This window comes from Sapajus apella, unplaced genomic scaffold (assembly GCF_009761245.1).
Source record: "Sapajus apella isolate SASKATOON/1434 unplaced genomic scaffold, GSC_monkey_1.0 scaffold36, whole genome shotgun sequence".
Classification (NCBI taxonomy): domain Eukaryota; kingdom Metazoa; phylum Chordata; class Mammalia; order Primates; family Cebidae; genus Sapajus; species Sapajus apella.
In genome coordinates this window covers 1042716-1065904 of record NW_022436976.1, presented here as the reverse complement: position 1 = coordinate 1065904, position 23189 = coordinate 1042716, and the positions used below count along the sequence as shown (strand labels likewise).

The 23189-nt window shown below is 34.4% G+C and overlaps 1 protein-coding gene and 1 long non-coding RNA gene across 5 annotated transcripts in view; both read right to left on the bottom strand.

The window, feature by feature from the left end:
• Positions 1-641: 641 nt before the first annotated feature.
• Positions 642-23189, bottom strand: part of ZNHIT6 (zinc finger HIT-type containing 6) — a 57704-nt gene continuing 35156 nt past the window's right edge. For 2 of the 4 annotated variants that reach the window (XM_032296381.1, XM_032296383.1), the window contains 2 exons: positions 7506-7630; positions 642-3708 (listed from right to left, as the gene is read on the bottom strand). In XM_032296381.1, coding sequence (XP_032152272.1) covers positions 3668-3708; positions 7506-7630 — 166 coding nt within the window. In that variant the 3' untranslated portion in view covers positions 642-3667. Of the gene's footprint in view, positions 3709-4717; positions 4896-7505; positions 7631-11047; positions 11182-23189 lie in introns of those variants that run through there. The other 2 variants (XM_032296382.1, XM_032296384.1) reach the window with 2 other exon arrangements.
• LOC116563741 lies at positions 21072-23183 on the bottom strand. The gene is made up of 2 exons (XR_004274546.1): positions 22285-23183; positions 21072-22217 (listed from the first exon to the last, which is right to left on the bottom strand). It is a non-coding gene; the product is annotated as an uncharacterized LOC116563741 (long non-coding RNA).

Sequence of the window (23189 nt, the reverse complement as noted above, 5' to 3'; positions counted from 1 at the left end):
TTTGGACCCAGGCCCAGTCATGCCTTGACTTCCCTGTATATAAGCCAATAAACTGCCCTTCATGCTGACACTATTTTGAGTTTTTTTCACTTGCAAATGAAGAATGATTGGTTACTAATCATCCTTCACTACATCTACCTGAAAATAAACAACACATTTTAATGCAATAGAATAAGGCTTAGTCCATTTCATGTTGTTAGAATATCTAACATTGGGCAATTTATTTTTTAAAAGAGTTTTATTTGGCTCATGATTCTGTTGGCTGGAAGGTTCAAGATTGGGCAGCTGTTACCTGGCGAGGGCCTTATGTTGCTTCTACTCTTGGCACAAAGTTAAAGGGGAGTAAGCATATGCAAAGAGATCACATGGGAAGAGAGGAGGCAAAAACGAGAAAATCAAGGAAGCCAGACTCTTCAATAATCTGCTCTTGTGGGAACTAATCCATTCCTACGACAGCGACAGCGAGAATGAGAACTCACTCACCCCAGTAGGAGGGCATTAGTTTATTCATGTGGGATCTATCTGCCCCCATGACCTAAACACCTTCCATTAGGCTCTACTTCCCAACACTAGCACATGGGGAATCTAATTTCAACCTGAGTTTTGGTAGGAACAAACTACATCCAAATTGTAACAGTGTAGATTAAATAAAAATAGACCAGCATCTTTATGTAAAATTTAGTAACATGAAATCAGGTCTAACACAAAGTATATGTCAACCTAATTAAACAGAAATGTATAAAGAAAACTGTTGGCATTATAGTTATGTGACTAACATTTTATTATATGTCATGAAACCTGAATCCCACTACTTGCTACATGAAAACAAACTGGCTCAACTACAGTTTGGAATATTAAATATCTATTTTTAATAACTCTTTTCAATTTTTTTTTTTGGAGACAGAGTCTCACTCTGTCACCCAGGCAGTGCCCAGGAGTGCAGTAGCACAACCTCAGCTAACTGCAACCTCTGCCACCTGGGTTCAAGTGATTCTCGTACCTCGGCTCCCTGAGTAGCTGAAATTACATGTGCCTGCCCCCACACCTGGCTAATTTTTGTATTTTTAGTAGAGACGGGGTTTTGCTATGTTGGCCAGGCTGGTCTCAAAAATCTCTCGACTTCCCAAAGTGCTGGGATTACAGGCGTGAGACACTGTGCCTGGCTAATTCATACTTATAACAGGCACAGGTATAAGTGTTATTTACTATAATTTACTACTATTAATCCCATATGTATAATTAGCAATTATGAGAGGCCTATCTTCTCTTTGAAATTATTGTTTAAAAAAATAAAGAAAACCAAGTGGAGCTTTTCTCCTTTTAAGATGTGATTCATGAACAAAATGCAGGATGCTGAACTTAACAAGGGTCAGGGAATTTGTTTACTCATCAGAATTTGTCAATAATCTAACATGGAGAGGGCCTCCAAAAAGAAATTGGGTCTTAATGCTACAAACATCTAGGGCTTTCAGTTTATTCCAATTCCATACCCTCCAAGCCATTGGTAATTCACTAAAACACATGTGTATTGTAAATCTTATGGGAATAAATGTGCATATTAATCAAATAAGTTGATAGTTAAATTTAGGGGAATTCTGAGTTACATTCTTTCCTAAGAAAGCCTATAATGGAAAATTCTAATAGAATTCTAGAAAATAAAGATGGCAAAGATGCATTAGATGATGTAGATTTCTTTTTTCCTCCTGAGCAGTGGAAAGTACAGGATAGTTTGTTTTTTGTCCAGTTTTCAATTTAAATTCAGAAGGGACGGAACTCAATACTTTTCTTGGAAATGAGACTGCATCATAACAGATTTCACTGTCAGGAAACTCCTATCCACCCTGATATTCAGATCACATGTTCTTTTTATAGACTTTATCCCACTTTTCCTAATAACAATTCTATGACATGTTTCACTCAATTCATCTACCTCTTGCTGGTTTCAAGAAGGCACATTTCACTTTAGATTATATATGAATTCCTTGAAATCTCATTTATTTGTCTCTCCAGTAATATGGTGAAAAACATAATTCTACACAAATTCTTTATTATATATTAGGAGAAGATTCCTGAAGTTGCTTTAGAGATTATATACATGCATATTTCTCAAATTTCAAGGCCTCACTTTCTATGAACTTTCTATGAATCACATTTCCACTACTACTTTTATACCAAAGGTCTTTCTGGTATTGCTTTTTTTCGATTCTCTTCTCCAATTTCTACCCCAAGTTATACTTGTGTTCTACAAATTTATCTTATGCTCATCTTCTCATTATCTTTTCATATTTCAAAGTCTCCTTAACTAACATCTCTGGTTTCTTTTTGGTAAAAAACTTATTCCAACTGTAAACTAAAAATGAATTTCATTCATGTCCAACTTTATCATTGCTTTTTAACGATTAAGTATACACATGTAATACAAATGTAACAATATTTTACTCTCTTATACTCATATTGCAGTGTCATAGTGGTATAAACTCCAATAAAATTAAGAATTATTTTTCAGTATGTGAGATCAAACTGTATACAGAACTGCCGTAACATATAAATTAAGCTGTGTATATACATTAATATGTACATATACATTCCAATAACATGTTGATTTCCTGGTTTTTTTTTAAAGTTATTGCTAGACATATCAAAATACAGTATAAAACTGGCCATCACAACACCCTTCTGCAGTAATGATGAGAGTGGACTGGGAATGTGACGAAAGGCACAGAATTCATAAGACTTGAATAAGTAGATGAATGGCTCAAACAATGTGGAGCCACTGATTTTCTGAAGTGAATATAAGAAACAGTAGTTGATAGTATTTATTCAGGCTTTTAGTCCAGACATTGTACTAGGAGTTTCTCAAGTAGAAAAGCTGTCTCACAAGGGTAAGTTACATATGAACTCTTAAGATAAAAGGGCAACTGATGGATGACTAGTTCTCCTCCTGTGGCTAGACAGTACGTTGCAGAGCCTTTCTGTTTAATGAGGTTCTACTAAAGAGAATGCCAACTCTGTGGTTGACACAGGTGATCCTTGGGTTTGGTCATGCATCAAATTAACAAATAAAAAAGTTTTCAAGTTTTCAAGGCCAGGTGTAGTGGCTGATGCCACTCACAGTAATCTCAGTGCTTTGGAGGCTGAGGTGGGAGGATTACTTGAGGCCAGGAATTTGAGACCAGCCTGGGCAACAGAGCAAAACCTGTCTCTACCAAAAAAAAAAAAAAAAAAAAAAATAGCTGAGTGTGGTGGTAGAAGCCTGTTGGGAGGATCATTTGAGCCCAGGAGTTTGAGGAAGCTATGCTCGTACCACTTGCACTCCAAGACCCCATCTAAAAAAAAAATAATAATAAAAATGAAATAAAGAAAGAAAGAAAAAAGAAAAAAAAAAACACTTTTCAGTTTATGGAATTAAGCATATTAAAAGCCGGGGCCTAGTAAGTACTACATTGATCAAGTGCAAAGGTGAGTTTTTAATATGAATAAAGGGGTCTTACAAGTCAATTAATTCAAGAGGCTATAAAACACATTTTTAAAAAAAAGTTTAGATTATTTTTCATATAAACAAAAAACTCCAATCACCCACTGACAATACCCCAATCATCCAACAGCCCATCAATGCAGAGTCTGCTGCAATTCTCTGGAAATTTTCATATTCTTCCAGAAAAAGTGCTCAATTTTCATTGCCAAGGTTCTTGGTAGATTCACTTTTCACTAGGAAAAAATAAGTAAACATACAGTCAAGTGTTTATACTGTTTCTGTTTAGCTTGCTCTGTCTCTCTTCTCTCCCTCCTTCTGATGCACAGCAACAGCACTACTCACAGGGACACACAAACCACATTATGTCCCAGGCAGCTAGGATATACAATTCTGGCCACAATAAATAGAGAAATGATGTCTGAAAGTGGCAATTATATTTTGTGAGGTAACATCCTTCCTGACTCTGTGGAAGACTTGGGAATGGTCACTTCACAATGTGGTTATGATCCATATTCATGCCATTGAATAGATCACTATTATCCAGGCTGGCCATTTGTGGTTGGAATAAATTTTTCCATGACTTTTTTTTTAAACTTAAATTGAAGGTCAGTATATGTTGAGTCAATGTGGAGTGACAGAAGACTAGCTAATCGCCATCTCCTTCCTTTCACAGGAAAGAAGACTCAGAGTAGAAATGGAGATTCTTTGACACCCCTGTCTTGCTTAGAGCAAGCAAGACTATGACTCACTCACTAAACTGAGTTCCTGGAGGACAGAAACTAGACGTTTCTTCTCTGTATCTATCCTCACAATGTAGAGCATGTTTGCTGAATCAAGGTAAATGCACGTCATTCTGTCTTTTAGTTTTTCCCCTTAATCTCCAAAATGGGAACCAGAGTAAGTGTTCTATTTCATTGTATTATGATGCTAAAAGGAAATAATAGGTAGTAACTCTTTAAAAATTGTCCTGGTAAAATACAGGTTATTTTGAGGCTTATGGCTGTTGTCTCCATTGAGTAGATAAGAAAACTAAAACTCAGAGAGGCAAAGTAAATGCACAAGGACTCATAGGTTATAAAAGCTGATGCTAGAAGCATACACCTGGAACTCTGCCTCATATTCCAACTGACAAGTTCCCTGGGGTTTGCTGTTGAATCTAGACTTCAGACTGTACCAGAAACCACAATAGTGTTTACTGAGTACTTTTCATGAGTAAGGTGCTGAAATAAGTTCCATCCAAGATATCGTCCCAATCTTTGTGAAATTTTATTAACACTAGCAGTCCATCCAGTTCCTCCAAGATATTAGAAGTTTTTCCTCCTCTGGCTGTCTCTGTACTTCAGGCAAACTCTATTATAGCATCTATTGTATAGTAAATTTTACATGTGTGTTCCAGTGCCTAAAATCCTTCCCTCTCTCCCTGCAAAAGGAAAAGAAAGAAAAGAGAGGTAAGGAATAATGAGGAAAGGTGAGTGAGGGAGAATGGATGAAAGATTTACTGGCCCAGTAAGAGACTGATATATGAGTAGCTGCTGTGCCGGGTATTGTCACTAATCAAGTAATCAATTTTGGGTTGGATTCCTTCTCTAAAGGCTGAGGCATTTTCTAATTTTGAGTTATATTAGAACATCGAAAAGTGTATTTTGCTGACATTTATAAATTAATGGGAATTTGTAGCAGTATGGAGGGCACTTTCCCCTTTCTTTGCCTATTGAAGGTGCCCAGTTTTCTTCTTTGAATTAGGGATCCATTCTTTTTTCCTTAGATTGAAATGCAGCATGCTTTTATCAATCATTTAAATCTGCTAGTCTAACTTTGGCTAATAACAGCCTGTGAAGCAAGTTACACCATTCTGAGCACTTGGATTGATAAAAGGTAGGTATTCAGAACACAGCATCTCCAATCTAGTGGACTATCTTAACTGCTCATCCTTTTCCAGTTAACCTTTTCCATTCCTAAAAAAGCAACAAACAAACAAAATTTTGGCTATTGTTGATTAATATAGGCAGAGTTAAAAAAAATTGTGGCAATCTACAATCATAACAAATACTGTAACAACCATCAGGTGTTGGAACTACGGAGTCCCAGCCCAGAAACATATTTACCCCCAAATTAGGAAAGAGACAACTTGTACTATGAACTTAGGATCAAAATCCAAATTTTTTACCTCCAGAGAAAGAAGGAATTTCAAGACTTTCCAAAGAAAATGCCCTCTTCTTACATAATCCCCTTCCCTCATCAAGGGATCACCCTGCAGAATATCTAATGCTGTGAGTATGTATAAACAGACACCTGAAAGTACTTACAGAAAGAAATGCACATACAGGAAGACCTGGGCATTACTTTTAAGGTATGTGTACTTATGATGTGACAAAACTGGTATGGTTTTAAAATCCTGTCAGATACTTTTGTTTTTTTGCTAACACAGTTCTAAATAATCCTCTGTACTAAAAGCATGAGTCATTTGTGTTCTGTAAATAAGTCAAACATCATATACCCACCAGAAAAATAGCAAATTTTATTCAGTAAGGCTCCCAGTACACTAGTAGTCTTTTCTTATTGCTTCATTACAGGAAGCCTTCCTTAAATGTACATTCCTAAACAAGGTGAAAGGAGAGCTGTGTATGCTGTTTATTTACACAGATGATATTTGCCCTAGCTACTAACCTACATCACTAAACAACTTTTCTTGAAACCAGCATTTGAGAGAGCACTGTGTGAATTTATTAAGAAAAAAGAAAAATAATACAAAGCTTAAACAAAGTGAAACTGCCATTTAAAACTAAAATTCCTAATTTATTTTGAGAAAATTATATAGAATATTCTCAAATTGTAAAAAATATTAATGTCATGAAGAAAAATGTGATTTGGAGGTCCATAATTTATTATTAGAAACACCATGTTTGCCAACTAAAATCTACTTTCAAGTTGTAGCACTGATAAAATTTTGACCACTTTGAAAAACATTTTTTTCCATTAAGTTTTGCACAGAAAAAAACACTATGCACAACAGATAAAACATTACAACATAGGTTACTGCATCTTACACCCTAATGGTGGTATAACAATAAAACTTAAAGCACACATTTCAAATACTACTTAAAGAATAGTTTATCAACAGGCAACAACTTGAGAGAGAGAAAAAAAAAGAATAGAGTTCAATTCAAGACAAAGATTCTATGTTCCTCTGGAGTTTGTTACAACAAAACTGGGCCTGTATCTATAATTCCTGTAGTTGAAAGTGCTATGTAATAGTTTTGGGTTAAGGTGAGTAATTTTCTTCACTTTTTAAAGGTAGTCACTAAATTTTACTCATCCTCTAAAATCTTGAATTCAGAAATACAATTAGTTTACTTCAGTCAGAAGTTACAACTATAGTTAAGTAATTTTATGGATTAAACTTTTATGTATATTTTTTCCAGTTCTAGTACTTCCCTGTATCATAAAATCAGAGAAACAAAAGCAGAGAAAATAAAACCAGTGGGTTTAGAAAGGGAGAGAAAGGGTAAAGGCAATGATATTAGCTTAGTCTAAATGCTGCCAAATTTTTAAATATAATGTTCCTTGCAACATTATCTCTTTCTATAAGGTAGAATACTAGCTTTTTTTTTTTTAAAACCATTCAACATTTTTATTGTCAGCTAAAAATGTTTTGTAATCCCTCATTTTAGAAATGTCTGAAGTCTTAACTATGGAGTAAATTTATGTAATCATGGACAGTTACTTAAAGACTATTAGCTTAAAAAGAGACAAAAATACACAGAACTCCAGGCCAAAAAAAAATCCTTTCTTAGTCATTCAATTTGATTCATTCACTTAAAATTGGTTTTAAAAGATTATATGCTCATAAAAACAGAAAAAGAGCAGCATCTCATTTATTTAGTTTTTCACATTAACTGTAGCTATAGAGTAGATCTTGTAAGTGTGTAAATATAGTGGAAAAACATGTATAAAGAAATAAGGGTGGACACATTTTGCTTTGGTTTCTCTAAAGCTATTCTAAGCATTATAGGAACAAATTTACACTTACCTTGGTGAAGAACTTTCATGTCATTATTGGATCCTTTCAATACCACATGTAATGTTGGATACTCAATGATCACTTTGTTCCTCAAATTGTCTAGGAGACTTTTATAAGGATCTAGTTCATAATATCTTAATAAAAAACAAAAACAAAAAAAATAGGAAATACCCTTAACATTCAAAATTACTAATAAATACATGACAGTCCTTTACATTAAAAATTTTTAAGAGGTGATGACAATTCAGTAGTTATTTCCTTATAGTATAAGTTTAATACCTTCTCAGAAAGGCAGGTACAGAGCTATTATTATAGGGGTTCTAAAACTAAATCTAAAAAAATCAAATATTCTGACATTAGGAAAGCTCTAGAACAAGCTACCAATTTCCATACCAAGTAAAAAATAAAGACTTTAATATTTGTTATTTTTCTTGAATAAAAGGATGACTAGCTAACAATTCAAATTCCTCAAATATATTTATTTTGAGCCTTAAAGACAACCAATTATCTTATGATAATTTCCAGTAACATGGCAATAAAATAACTGATTATGAAATTGGCTTTTGTAAAAAGTCAATTATTCTAACTAGTTTCCAGAAATTTATATTGCCATATAAAATTTAAGAAACACAGAGTTTATCATGACATAGCTGCCAAATGTGTCACAGGTAATTACCTGCTAATATTCATTAAAGTATGAAATTCTCAAATCATTATTTAAAAAAAATAAGTTTGAGGTGACTGAATACGCATCTCCAGAACATTCATTTTTCCTTGCTTTCTGGGGTGGGAGCAAAAGGGATAGAATTCTAGCTAGCTCACTAGCAGGTACCTATGAGAATATGTTGGCATGTTAATGTCATTTCATGCCAAAGAAGAAAAAGTTGAGAACACGTCCATCAGTGTAGTGCAGAAGTTCTCTCCAGCATTTTTTATTCATCTCTACCAATGACAGATGATAGTCACATGTAAAATACATATCACATGAGATATCCAGACTAACAGCTATAACTCCATCCTTTTATCTCCTGTTCAAAAAAGGACACTGGAACACAACTGATCAAGAGTGAGGCTACCACTCGGATGCATTTAAGTTTGCTGTAATTTTGAGTGAATCATTAACAAACTTTGGTATTTCTTAATTAGTAATAAATTATCTGCACCATCATAGCTGTCTAAGACATGCAGGACACTTATTAAGAAATCTGATGTAGGGATTTCTTCATGTTCTGAGTTTGTCTCATGCAATCGTTTTCAAATCAGGAAAAATAAAAGTGCTTAACAAAACGCAGAGCCAAGCTTAACAACATGAAAGAACAACTGTAAAACCAAAACTTTACTTATGCTTCCCTGACCACATGTCCCAGCCTGGAATTATTCATTTTAGAATTGGAGAAGATTCTTTATGTTGAAAGGAAACTTGAAATGCAAAATACTGTTTTTCTAAACCAGCCACCTTAGTGCCCACAGATCATAGAATTCATACATTCTTCTCCCTGTGTGTAATGTAATACAGATGTGCTTACAATACTTTAAAAGTGTTTCCAGCATTTAAGGATTAAATGCTTCACATCTTTTAAACATTATGTTTCTTTGAAATAAGCAGTATTTTTTTAAAAGTTAGTAGTAATTATATAAAAAAGAAAAATGAGATTGTATCAGACACCCAAGTATAGGATTAACTTACAAAGAAAAATATAAAATGGGATAACTAATTTTTCTTGGGCGGAAACAAGACTTGGACTCTCAAACAGGAACTTTTCAAGTCACATCCTACAAACACTTGGAATAATTTATTTTCTGTGGATTTTAACTAAATCATAAGGCTTCTATTCAAAGGCATTTTTCAAATAAAGGATTTTTTTTTCTACTTGTTTCGGTTTTTGGTAAATAATTTTCAGTGTACACTTGTTTTAGGTGTCTTATTTCTTTTTGTAATATTAAATTTTAATTGAGTTTCTCTAGATTTCCAAAGCTGAAACCAAGAAGCATTGAAAAGAGTTCTTCAAAAGCCACATGGGAATCAGAGCCTAAAATTACTGCTGATATAAAATATGATCCTAGCAGAGGAATGTTCAGAGATGTATAAAAATTACTATGCAACAAGTTATACATGCTTTGGATCCTAAAACTATAATGATTATACTTGTTTACTTAAAAAAACTTGGTTCCTGTTTTACATGCTAAGCAGGCACTGTGCAAAGCACTAAGGATGCAAAAATTTATAAGAGCCTCGTCAACTAATAAATTATTTTAAAAATATTTTATGCAATGAAAATCTGGTATGTTGTGCGGTTTTGATTAGAATTAGTGGATTTTAGTGTTTAGCCTAAAATGTTGCAAACTTCTAGTCAGCAGTATGCTAATCAGTAAGCTTCTGGGCCACAGCTTTCCAGCCTGTTAAATGAAGCAATAAGATTTCACTAAATAATCTTTTAGCTGAAATTCTGAATTTCTTAGATTTTTCTACTACTAGTGGTTACTGTTAGTCTACCACTAATATTTATCAGTAAATTAAAAGTAATTTTTAAACTGTTCATAAAGAAAGCTTATCAGACACATATGGGGTTAACATTTTATGGACTTAGAATTTAGTTAAATGAAGCAATAACTTTTAGTGGTTGTTTGGTTTTGCAGTTTAGCTCTGAGTTAAAGTCCTGGCTCCATCATTCACTGGTCGGTGATACTGGACTAGTTACTTAACTTATTTAATCCTCAGTTTCCATGCTTGAAAATGGGGATAATCACAGTATCGCTTCAGAGAGTTACTGTGAGGGCTAAATGAGAAAACATAGAAACTGCTCACTCATTTATTTAAGCCCTAGGCACATGTGTTTTATATTTTTATTTACCAAAAATAACAGCACTTTCCTATAGAAACTTTAGTTCAGGACAAAGTCACTGAATTTCATTAGCAGTGAACATACTGCCTTTATATGCATTTTGCATTTTAATTGCAGCCTTACAACTTTCAGTTTGACCTTTCAACTCATTATTTTATTGTCACATTTACTTCCAAGAAGATAAAAGTACTTTGAATGTTTCTGCTTCCATTATCTTGAGGTAAGTTTTAAGAGTCCAGCTTTGCACTGCCTAAAACATTTAGGTTTAGCTCCTTTGCAAGCCATTAAGCTACTGAATCCTAAGGGACAGCTTTATCTTTTTGAAATTTTCACCAACTCTGGTATTTCCATTAGTATAATGGCTCTGCTACCATAAGACAAACTACTTAGGTTTGGAGGAATTAAGATACTAACATTTGTCTTTTCTCCTGCCCTCTGGGACCCTTCTTACACATTTCCTCTTGTTATTTCACTTGCTCACCCTCACAGGATCACTGGCTGACCCTGCTCTGGGCAGCCTCATGGGGGCATTATGAGGGCAGAATGGATCAGTGGGCTAAACAGGTGTTACAGTTACATTATATAAATAAGAGTTGTCGTGAAAATCAAGTTGTCGTGCTTTTAATCTTGACTCTGTCACTAACTTTCAAAAAAGCTGCCCAAGTTCTCGAACTTCTTTCTCTGTACTTTATTAGCAAATTAGTGTGCTTTTTTTTTTTTTTTTTTTAAAAAAAAAACTCCTTATAACTCGAAAAGACAAGTTTTTAAAGAAAGGAAGTCACAAACCACTTTACGTCCCATCTGACCACTGACACTTCATGGATCATCTCCCCTTCTATCTCCTAAAAAATATCAAAACTAAGTTTGAATTTCTCCAAATTTAACCATCTAGTAGCAGTCCCTAGACCACAGTATTTTTCCACTAAAATAAGATCACTGAATTAGGTGATCACCAACATCCTTCAGCTCTAAATTTCTACTATATTTGATACTTATCTACTAAAGGTAACACTTAACCTATATTTTTGCATAGTTTGTATTTATTTCTCAATCTAGGTTAAAAGTTCAACTAAACGATTCCAAGAAAGTTTTAATTCTTTTATTTAAATTTTAAAAAGGTATTATTTAAAATTTCTCCAAATAATACTTATTTGTAACAATTTTTGGAAATCATAATGTTCAAGTCACATAGAAAAAGATTTTGTCAAAGTTAATCTTTTTCTCACCCAATCTCTCAGTTTTCATATTTTAAAAATCACAGTAGTTAAATTAGTTTTGGAATTTTTATGTATCCATGTAAATTAGGATGCTCCCTGCTCATGGCTCACGTATAGTCCTCATTTACATGAAGCATAGATCATGAGTTGTGTAGTACATACATATACCTTAATTCAGAAAGTTCACCAGTTCAGAACTGCACTCAGTAAATTATCCTATTCTAACCATGATATTTAAACCATGGATGTGGTAAAATAAAATGGCCAACTATATATTTTAAAACCTGTTTTAAAGAGGGGCTTACAAGGCTCTGACTTGTTCTAGATGTTATTTCTTTGAAATCTTTTCTGACTTTCACTGGTAAATTCATTACTTTTAAATCCGAAAGGCTTGATTTCAAGTCTTATCACTGGTCCTCATGAGCTATGACTCCACAAGGAGACTTAGTTTTCTCATCAATATAATGGTAGGAAAGATACCTAACTCATGGGCTTTTTAAGGACTATAACAGGTGAAAATGTTTCCAAAGTGTAACTTGCTAAGCTAGCATCAGTAATAAGATTTTATACTCCAAAAGTAACTTGGCACCCCTAGCAAGGAAATGACATACTTATTAGCAGTTATATTTATGATTTATGACAGAGACAGAGACTAGTTAGCAGAAAAAGCATGAACTGAACTCTATTAACAAACAGGCCTGAGTCCAAATCCCAGCCTTATAAATTGTACAAATCTAATTTCTTTGGGTAAGTCAATTTTTCAGAGCCTAAGACTCCTAATCAGGTAAAGCAGAGAAGACACAGTACATACTTTATTAGAATTAATGCATGCGAAAACGTTGTAAGCATTAGCCTGGCATTTACTCCTCAATTGATTCCTCAAATATTTACTTAGTGCCTACTATGCACAGGTAGTCTGCTAGGTAACGGAAGTTCATAGAAATAAACCTGACACTTTATGGGGGGAGGCAGACAAACAACTATTGCATTTCACTGGCACAAAAAACACTGGCTGGTAATGGTTTTTTCCTTTCTATATTTAGTACTCCTTTCAAGATCTCTTGGAAGGCAGGTCTGGTGGTAACAAACTCCCTCAACATTTGCTTACCTGAAAAGGATCTTATTACTCCTTTGCTTAAGAAACTTAGTTTAGCTGGAAATAAAATTCTTGTTTGAAGATTTTTTTTCTTTAACAATGTTGAATATAGACCCCTAAACTCTCTGGCTTGTAAAGGGTTTCTGCTGAGAGGTCCACTGTTAGCCTGATGAAGTTCCCTCTGCAGGTAACCTGCCCCCTTCTCTCTAGCTGCCTTTCATTTCATTCTTTCATTTAGACCTTGGAAAATCTGATGATTATGTGTCTTAGGGATGACATTGTGAAGAATATTTCAGGGGTTCTCTGCATTTCCTGAATTTGACTGTAGGCTTCTCTAGTAAGGATGGCGAAGTTTTAATAGATGATATCTTAACATACGCTTTCCAAGTTGTTTGCTTTCTCCCCGTCCCTTTCAGCGATGCCAATGATTCACAGATTTGGCCTCTTTACATAATCCCATATTTCTCAGAAGTTTTGTTCATTCCTTTTCATTCATTTTTATTTACTTCTGTCTGCTTTATTTCAGATAACTCGTCTTCAATTTCTGAGATTCTTTCCTCAGCTTGGTCTACTCTAATGTTAATACTTGTGATTGCACTGTGAAATTCCTGAAGTGTATTTTTCAGCTCTACCAGATCCGTTAGGTTCATTTTTATAATCTCTATCTTGTCTGTCAGCTCCTGTACTGTTTTATTGTGACTCTCAGTTTCCTTTGATTGGGGTTTGCCATTGTCCTAAATCCCAATGCATTATCCTTAGCAAACTAACACAGAACAGAAAACCAAATGTCACATGTTCTCATTTATAAGTGGGAGCTAAATGATGAGAACTCACAGACACAAAGAACTAGGAACTAGGTGAAGGTGGAGGGTGGAAGGAGGGAAAGGAGCAGAAAGAATAACTACTGGGTACTATGCTTAGTACCTGGGTGACTAAATCTGTACAACAAACCCTGTGATATGAGTTTACCTATATAACAAACCTGTACACATATCACTGAACCTAAAAGTTAAAAAAACCCAAAAGCTAAGTAGATCTCCAGTAAATATTCTCTCTTGTTCTTTTATTGTTTTGGTTTTTTTTTGGGTTTTTTTTTTGAGACAGAGTCTTGCTCTGTCACCCATCCTGAAGTGCAGTGGTGTGATTTCAGCTCACTGCAACCTCCACCTCCCAGGTTCAAGCGATTCTCCTGCCTCAGTCTCCCAAGTAGCTGGGACTATAGGCATGTGCCACCACACCTGGCTAATGTTTGTATTTTTAGTAGAGACTTTTAGCCAGGCTGGTCTTGAACTCCTGACGTCAGGTGATCTGCCTGCCTCAGCCTCCCAAGTTGTTCAGTACCGACTTCAAATATTCTTTGTTCTTGCAGGCTGCACAGGCCCTTCACTATCTAGGCACTTCAGTTCCTAACCCTAGCTAACCCCTCTCCTTAATTGTTTTTTTGCCCAACTTTATTGAGGTATAATTGACAAATAGGAATTATATATATTTAAAGTATATAATTTTATTTTCATTTTGATTTTGTAGAGACAGGGTCTCCCTATGTTGCCCAGGCTGGTCTCAAACTCCTGGGCTCAAATGATCCTCCTACCTCAGCCTCCCAAAGTGTTGAGATTACAGGTGTGAGCAACTGTGCTGGCCTCAGCTTGATATTTTGATGTATTGTATACATTGTGAAATGATATCATAATCAAGTTAATTAACATATCCATCACCTTACATACTTAGCATTTTTTTCTTTTTTCTTGTGACAAGAACACTTAAAATGTACCCTCTTAGCAAATTTCAAGTATACAATACAGTATTGTTAATTACTTGTTTCTTAAAATCCTTTCTCCTCCATGCACTTTTTTCCTCTCTAATTAACGTAGGGATTTTAAATCTTAATCTTTAGTCTCAATTTTGCTAACAAAACATACATTTCCTCTGAAGCTAAAAGTGAATGCAAGTGTTTCATCAGTACAGACTCTTATATCTTTGCTCTTTATTAGGATGTATTACCTTGCAAAATATGATTAGGTTCCTCAGAGAAACTTTTGCTTAAAGGTTAAATAGTCCATGAATTAACCACATTATAGAAGGGTATTATTTTAGAGTTGGCAGGAACTTACAAGCCAGTCTTTTTTGTCTTCCAGTTAAGTATACTGAAGCCCTGGGAAGTTAAGTATCTTACTCAGGGTCACTCAAGGAAATGTAGAGTTGGGACTGTAAAGCCAATTTTGTTATTTCTTTCACTCAACTGTTTGCTTGTTCAATCATTCCTCACTCAACAAATATTTACTGAGAGCCTACTATGTTCCAGACACTGTTCTTGGTACTGGGAATACAATGTTGTACTATAAGGTATTTACTAGAGGTGAAAGGACAAAGACTTTCTAAGAAGCAAGTGTATGTGATATGTGTAAGGTAGGGATAGGAAGGGAGAGCAAGGCCTACAGTACTGGGTAGAGAGTGGATATGTTTAAAGTACTGAACAGAGAATGGATATAGGAATACACATAGAATTCACAGTTGTAGTACCTAAAATTTAAATTGGCCACAAAATATTCTATAACTAGGATGGGTAAATTTAGCAGATTAAGTTAAAATATCACTTGTTTTTAGAGAAAATTCACATTTTATATTTCACATAATTCCCTTAAGCAAGAATCAAGATAGTACATATTTGAAGTGAGATCATCACTAGAGAAATTGTAGGCTTGCAATCTGCTAAGAATTTGACCATCTCATCACTTTGGATCACTTCAAATACAACCTCTCACACTAAAGTTCTCAGATTCAAAGCTACTGAGACCTCAATAGTTGAGTTTATATCTGTCCAGTAAACACCCACCCAACTGTGCCAACTAGCTGAGCTTCAGCTTTCTTAGAGCTAAGTTTACAATACTTATCATAAAACTGCTTTAACAAGAATACCACATATGAAGCCCATTCCATCACTGGAAGAGTATAATCTTTGAGATAATAAAAAAGTTGAGTAAACCACTCTACATACTCCCTTTTGGTGTAGACATTCTTCAGGTTGACTCTAACAATTTCTAATCCTTAAATGATGCTTCCTTTGTTTTATAATAGAATACAGAATTATTGTAATCCTTAAATAATGCTTCCTTTGTTCTTTGTTTTATCCTCCTTTTCTTTGTTTTAGAATCTATATCCAAAATGGGGTCAAAGGTTAATGCCATTCTGAACACATACTCATCTTGACAATGATTACTTTGAAAAATAAACAACAATCCCAAAAAGGTACAACAAAGAACTGCGGTTGGGTTTCACATAATTTGAAAACATGCATTACGATTATGGTACTGAAAGGCATGTAAAATATTACAAAGAACATACTGAGGCTCTGAGTGCAGGCAAACCTAGGTTTAGACCTAGGTTCCACCATTTAGTGGTTACGCAACTGTAGACAGGGCTATCCATTTAATTATAATATACTTATAATGTATAATATAATTACATTATGTATAAAGTGCTTACCAGAGTACCTAAATAGTAGTAAGGCACTCAATAAAAGGTTGTCATTCATACCTACTATATTCTATAAAGATAACTATTAGCTCCCAGATTTAACCTTGATTTTAAATCACTCTTGCTAGAAACAATTTTTGTGTATGTTTGGGAAAACTTACTCAGGATCTTCACATTTTTTGCTTACACATAACCTAAAATAACTGTGAAAAACCGATACTTTTGTACATTTTAAAATTAACATCCTACAAATTTAAGTAGATGCAAAGAACAGAATTTATGGTGCACTGAATATTGAGTCTCGCTTGAACTTATATATATAAGCTCTTCTTTCTAAGTTAGAACTCTTACTTGCTCTCTGACCTTGTTTTCCATTCCAGTTCTCCTGTGATTCTCGTGCCTCAGCCTTCCAAGTAGCTGGGATTACAGGCACACACTACCACACCTGGCTAATTTTTGTATGTAGACAGACAGGGTTCTGCCATATTGGTCAAGCTGGTCTTGATCTCCTGGCCTCAAGTGATCTGCCAGCTTCAGTCACCTAAAGTGCTGGGATTACAGGTGTGAGCCACCACACATGGCCATTATTCATATATTTTTCTAAAATGGATGATATTGGTGTTAAATTAGCATGGTATTTACAGTCTAGTGAATTTACTCAAGGGTGCTATGTTTCATTTTAAATCATCAGTATTCACACTGTACCATAAATTATGCTCTTTACAGCTACTTAAACTTGTAGGATGTCAATATCCCAAATAGTATGTTTATACTTGACCTTCTCTCCAATAAAAATGTGTATGTAAAATTTAATTTCATTACCTATGACCTTTATGTTTTAAATAATAAAATTTCTTCTGAACTGAATAATTTTAACTATTATTAACACCAAATTGATCAAAATAACACAAATATATTACAAACAAAGGAAGTTTTTTTTGGAATAACTATCTCTTAACATGATGGACGAGCACTGATGATAGCATGTTCTATTAAAGGTATGGTTGTTTACCAATGATTCTTAAATGATTTCCCCCATTTATCAACTTGGTATCCATGAACAGAATCAAATTTCAAAAGGAAAACAAGAGGAAATTTATATAATCCTATCTAGAGAGCAAGCTCCTATTCTTCACTAATTCTTCATCACATTTATTTTCAGGGCATCTTAGGCAGAAATGGTTTCTGGCTATTTACATAAAAAAAGACATCTGAAAATAGTTAACACTGTTCTTAGAAATTCTGGAATTCCTTCAGTGTTCTTCAGTATATATTTAATTCTGTACTATTCTCAAAATAATTTTTAAGTTCTAACTTTTAATGGACCTCTAATTAATTTCTTATTTAGAGTATCTTCAAAGTATATTGTTCAATTATTCACCATAAGTCTAAAACAAAGTCATCTAGTTTTCCATTTCTAGTTCAATTAAGCAAAGTGCACAGACTAATATCTTTAAGGAGGTAAAAATGTGATTCCAAAAAAAAACCAAATCCATTCTACTATCAGTTGACATATTTCTTTATACAATTTCAACAGCTCAACTGAACAAATATCTACCAAAAACTTACTATATCAAACACATGTTAGATACTGTATGGGAACCAAAAATGTCCTCAAAGAGTTTACCAGCCTGGCCAGTGTTTCTCAAAGTGTCGTCCCAGGGTTAACTTATATCAGGGTCACCCTTGGGAGGCAGAGATTATAAAAAATGTAGGTTTCTGGGTCCTATGTAAGATTTACTAAACCAGAACCCTAACAGTGGTTTGGAAATAACATTTTCAACAACTGCCCTAAATGATTATGGTGGATGCTGAAATCTGAGAAGTACTGCTCTGAAAAGAAAAGAAATACAGATAACATGTTCCACTGGGGAGAGGTTTACAGAAAGGAAGAATAACTGGCCAGTAATAAAAGGGGGTCTTTGCTTGCTAGTGAGTGGGTGGAAGCCAAAAGAGGCCATGTTGTCCTCATCTGAGGCCTTTACACAGGTAAAATCAATTTCTCAAAAAGGGGATAGGAAAAAGCATCTTACCTCTCCATTTCACTGAAAATAATTTTAAAATATTTTATATTGAAGAGCCATAAAGATCCAAAGAAAGTAAAATAACCTTAGTTTTTAAAATTTAAAAACATCCTCTCAAGCATGGAAATAAAATCATCCAAGAGAAATAGCTCATACTTTTGGTGGTTGCTTTTCAAACAAAAAGCATTCCAAAATTATTAACTAAAACCAGCACAGGAGGAAACGACTAACAGACTCTGTGCAAGTACAACAGAATAATATGCTCATGAACAGTAAAATTTTTTGTGATATCTATGAAATCGAAGTTTAGATAATACTTTAAACTGGGTTTGGGTTTAAATCTAAATTCTTGGCTTTATATGAAAAATTCTGGAAACATAATGGTTGTCCTTCCCTCAAGAAATGATTAAGTCCGGACTGTCTATGCAAAGAAGCCCATGCCCTCCACTGGGCACATTTTATGCCTTGTATTTTAAGTATCTATCTATTGCAGTATTTATCACATATCAGTCTTCTCACCTAGACTGTGAGCTCTTTGATGGCTAGTCTTTTAGATGTCTGTATATCCCTAGGGATTAGTACTGTGCTGGCACATGGAAGGGGCTCAATGAAAATTAACTGAATAAATGAAAAATATAAACTTGCAATCTTTACTGATACTTTAGGTCAAGTTCATATATCAAAAAGCCTGACCTCTGACTGAGCAGGTACTACAACTTTCTGAAGCAACTTTAAATTGGTCTGGGCCCTTGTTACAATCTTCTCTCTCTCTCTCTCATTTCACATGTTCAGAACTGAAGCCCCTAACTGTTTACATGATATACAGTCACTAATAACCAATAAAAAACCCTTTAGAGCAGGGTTCGGCAAACTACAGCCAGGAGGCCAAATCCAGCCCACTATCTGTTTTTGTAAATAAAGTTTTACTGGACTGTAGTCCATTCTAGTTATGTCCATTCAGTTACGTGGTCTATAGCTGCTTATGTGCTACAATGGTAGAACTGACTAATTGTGACTAAATGGCCCATATAGCCAGAAAATATTTACTATCTGGCTATTTATAGGAAAAGTTGTCCAAGCCCTGCTTAAGGGTATTAATGTGACATCAATACCTAGCACTCAGCAGGCATATATATTTTTAATGAATTTGCACATTACTTATTAAAAAATTAAGACTGAACATTTACCGTGGAAAAGTCACCGACACAACTCTGTAGGAAATAAAAAGATGAAGATGCCTACAGCAACCACTGTCTTCAAAAGGGATTTAACCATCATATGGTTTAAGTTTTATTGGGATAAAATAAGTCAAACTTATAGGAACCTATGAGAATGCAAAACACTTTTAAGGTTCTAAAATAAGGAAATTACATCCATTTTGGGGGAAGGAAATGAACTCTACTATAGACACTGGTAAATAATTACCTAAAAGGAATGGAGAAGAAAGGACAGATGGAAGACTCATTGTGGATGTCAATTATGCAAGGTAGGGTGCAAGGTAGAAGTCAAGAATTAGTCAAAGATGGTGGGCTACAAGGTCTTACACCCTGGCTTAATAGAACAACAGTGCCAGTAATAGAAAATGAGTATCATCATTTGTGACTGTTTACTAGATGCCAGGAACAGTCAGTCCGTTTAATTTGAAACACACACACCCGGAAGAAATATATGCAGTGTAATGAAATCTAGACATTTTGAGCTTAAGATTTAATGAGATGTATAAATGAAGACAGCTGGAAACCAAGATTTACAGCTTAGGAGAAAGGTTAAAACTGTATCTCGATTTGAGGGTAATTTCTACAGAAATAAGTCAACAATATCTTAAGTTCCTGAGATCTCATATTCTTCCAGTATCCAATTATATCAAAAGAAATATTAACAAACATGACTGGTTATCTGCTCCCTTGTGTTTAGTGGTGTGTGGCCTGTTGGGAATGTATAGCTAATATTACATTTAAAGTATACCCCGGAAATATGGGAAATTTTATGGCTGATACATGCCTGGAGTCTCAGCTACTCAGCAGGCTGAAGCAGGAAGATTCCTTGAGCTCAGGAGTTCAAGGCTGCCGTAAGGCTACGTTTGTGTGCTACTGCACTCCCACTCCAGCCTGGGCAACAGAGTAAGACCCTGTCTTTAAAAAAAAAAATTTTTTTTAAGGAATTTGGTTAAAAGAAGCTGTTGAATAAACAAAAAAAAAATTAATATATGATACAGGTAACTATTACCAGACATGTGGAACCTAAACACCTCTTATGTTCATTGAATCATTTCAGCATATTGACCTGAATGTTCTAGCTGAAACTCAAAATACTTGAATAATACACAGGAGTGATTTTCTGGGTGTCAGGCACTATGTTAAGTAGCTGACATGTATTAACTCAAATTAATCTTTACAACCATGCAATATCATTCCTGTTCTGATTTCCACTTTCAGATGGGAAAACAGGCCTAGTAACTTTCCAAGGTCTGTATCAAATTAAAAATACAATTGACTTATAGCAAATCTCTGATGTACATTTTTGCATAAAACCAAAAAGCTTGTTCTGGAAGTTTTCATGATTTAGGTTAGGTTTAAGAAGCAGTGACAATAAACTTATCATTTATTATAATAAATGTACTATTTGTAATGGTGAAACTTTTCTAGAAAGTCTAGTCTAGAACCTCATAAAGTAAAGTAAGGTCTACTCCACAGATTATGTATTCTGGAAGGATAATATTACTATTTTTCACTAGCATACAATTTCACTCTGAAGATATCCTAATAATTTGTAGAGTAAGGTCATTCTTTTTGAAAGCAGTGTTCCCAAAAATGATGTCACCTTTACATGACACTCAACGTCCTCTTAGCCTTTCCAGACCTTACCTCCATCTCTTTGTACACAGCAATTGTGCCAGAAACTACAGTCACCTTTGATTTCTATTTTTTGCTCCTTATTGCCAACTTGATCATCAAGTTTTACTGTTTGTTTTTTTTTTTTTTGCTAGATCTTTACACTTTTCTACTGCCAATGAGACAAGATCCAAATAGCGTTAGTACTGGGTCCTGAACTAACTCTTCAAACTTATCTTTTAAAAAAAAGTTTTAAAAATACTGCTCTGCATACGTCTATATACTTCAACCTCCTCAAATCACTTACTTCCCTTGTTTATGATATATTATGCCCTTATACTTCTTGAGGCCCTCCCCTAACCATGGGCCATTCACCTTTAATACAGATTAAACGTCACTTCCTCAACAAAGCCTTTTGATGACACGAGGCTACCTGCTACCTTCCACATTGCTTTTAAGACTTAGATACAGGTTTCTTATGATATATACAGTGTGTCTGTTTTTTCTACTACAACAGAACTATATTTTATCCGTTCTTATATAGCCCCCAATCCTTTTTAAAATAAACTTGGAAAGAATCATACTGCAACTGCTTAAATCACAAAAAACCACCATGGTTTACAAGTGTCAAAGTAATAAAGTAAATGCAAAAAACCAAAATGTTTCTAAACATCTTTCTCGTAAATAATTCCATGAAGTAAAAGTAAAATCTAGGCTTAAAATTTAATAGATTTGGAAAACTGCTCTTGAATAGACAAGAGTCAAAGTCGGGTGTTTTATACATTCTCTAGTCAGTAATAACTTAAATGGGGAGTAATACAACAGTTGCTCTCTGATAGTGCCTGACATTTAGCAACGTAGGCTTTTCTAGTCCAAAACCACTCATTTACTTTCTGAGAATAGAAAGTTAGTAAGAAATAATGCAGCAAAGGGCAAGAGTGGCTTTACTAACACAAGCATCTTACATGAACGATATTCTCCATAGGGGCAGGAACACTTTTTTTTTACTGCCATAGCCTCAATGTCTAGAACAGTATCTGGACCTTAGGGTACTCACTCTTTGCCAAATGAATAAGTTAATTTATTTAAAAAGCTGTAATAGCTTTTCTAAGAGATAAATTCAGGCCTTACGTATTCTGAAAAGAAAACTCCCAAACAGATCAGTAGCAAATTCCTTAGATTAGACAATTCTATGATCACAATTTAAAAATAAGCCATGTGTGCCAAAGCTAAAACCTGGGAAAAATTTAATCTAGCTAAGCAGGTATATATAAAAATAAGCCCCGTATGGCAAAGCTAAAACCTGGGAAAAATTTAATCTAGCTGAGCAGGTATATCTATGTCATGAGACAATTGCTAGCTATATACCTTCCATGAATGCAAAATAAAACCAATGAAAACTGGAAACATCAAGTATTTGCTAAAAAGACTTTACTCTGAAGTTGTTGTAATGCTGTAAAATGTAGAATCAAACAGCCACAAAGAAACTACACATTTCTGTCTTCTAAGCACTTTTCAGGAAATAATAAAATCGTTCTATTTAGAACGCTTATCTTAAATTAGAGCTTAACATTTAGAACCAATAATAATTTTCCTTAGGTGTTCTCTGAATGTATTTTCTGTTAATGATATAACTGTAATTATGTATACAACCAAATGTAAATGCTCATCTTAGCCTATTCATGAGTATATTACACAGAGAACATTGTGGTTTAAAAATCTGATAAAAAATAAAAAAAAATCTATGCCTAAATATATCTCTATACTATTTAGCTTCATTACTTCTGATTACAAAATACTTATAAAATTGTGAGGCTCTTTAGAAATTAGCATAACTATGCTTTGAGGCTGACCTAATAATCAGAAACATAAGATCTATCTTATGTCAATTTAGGTACACCTTCAAGATGAAAGCTACATAAACAGAAATTTCTGACATTATTATTGGTGTCAAATGATCCCATCACTACTCAAGGTTAAACAGGATGGCAATTTTTAAACTGGACCTGGGACATAACCTTTTTCTCCTTCCTTTGCTTGGATAGTATTTTATCACTCAGTTCAAGTCAACAGCAAAATAGGGGAATTTGGAAGATCAGCTTCCTCCACAGGTAAAGTAGAATGAAAGTACTTTCACGGTCCTCAGACTGGCTCAGGTTTATCCATTTTTTTTTTTTTTTTTTTTAAAGATGAGGTCTGGTCGGGCAC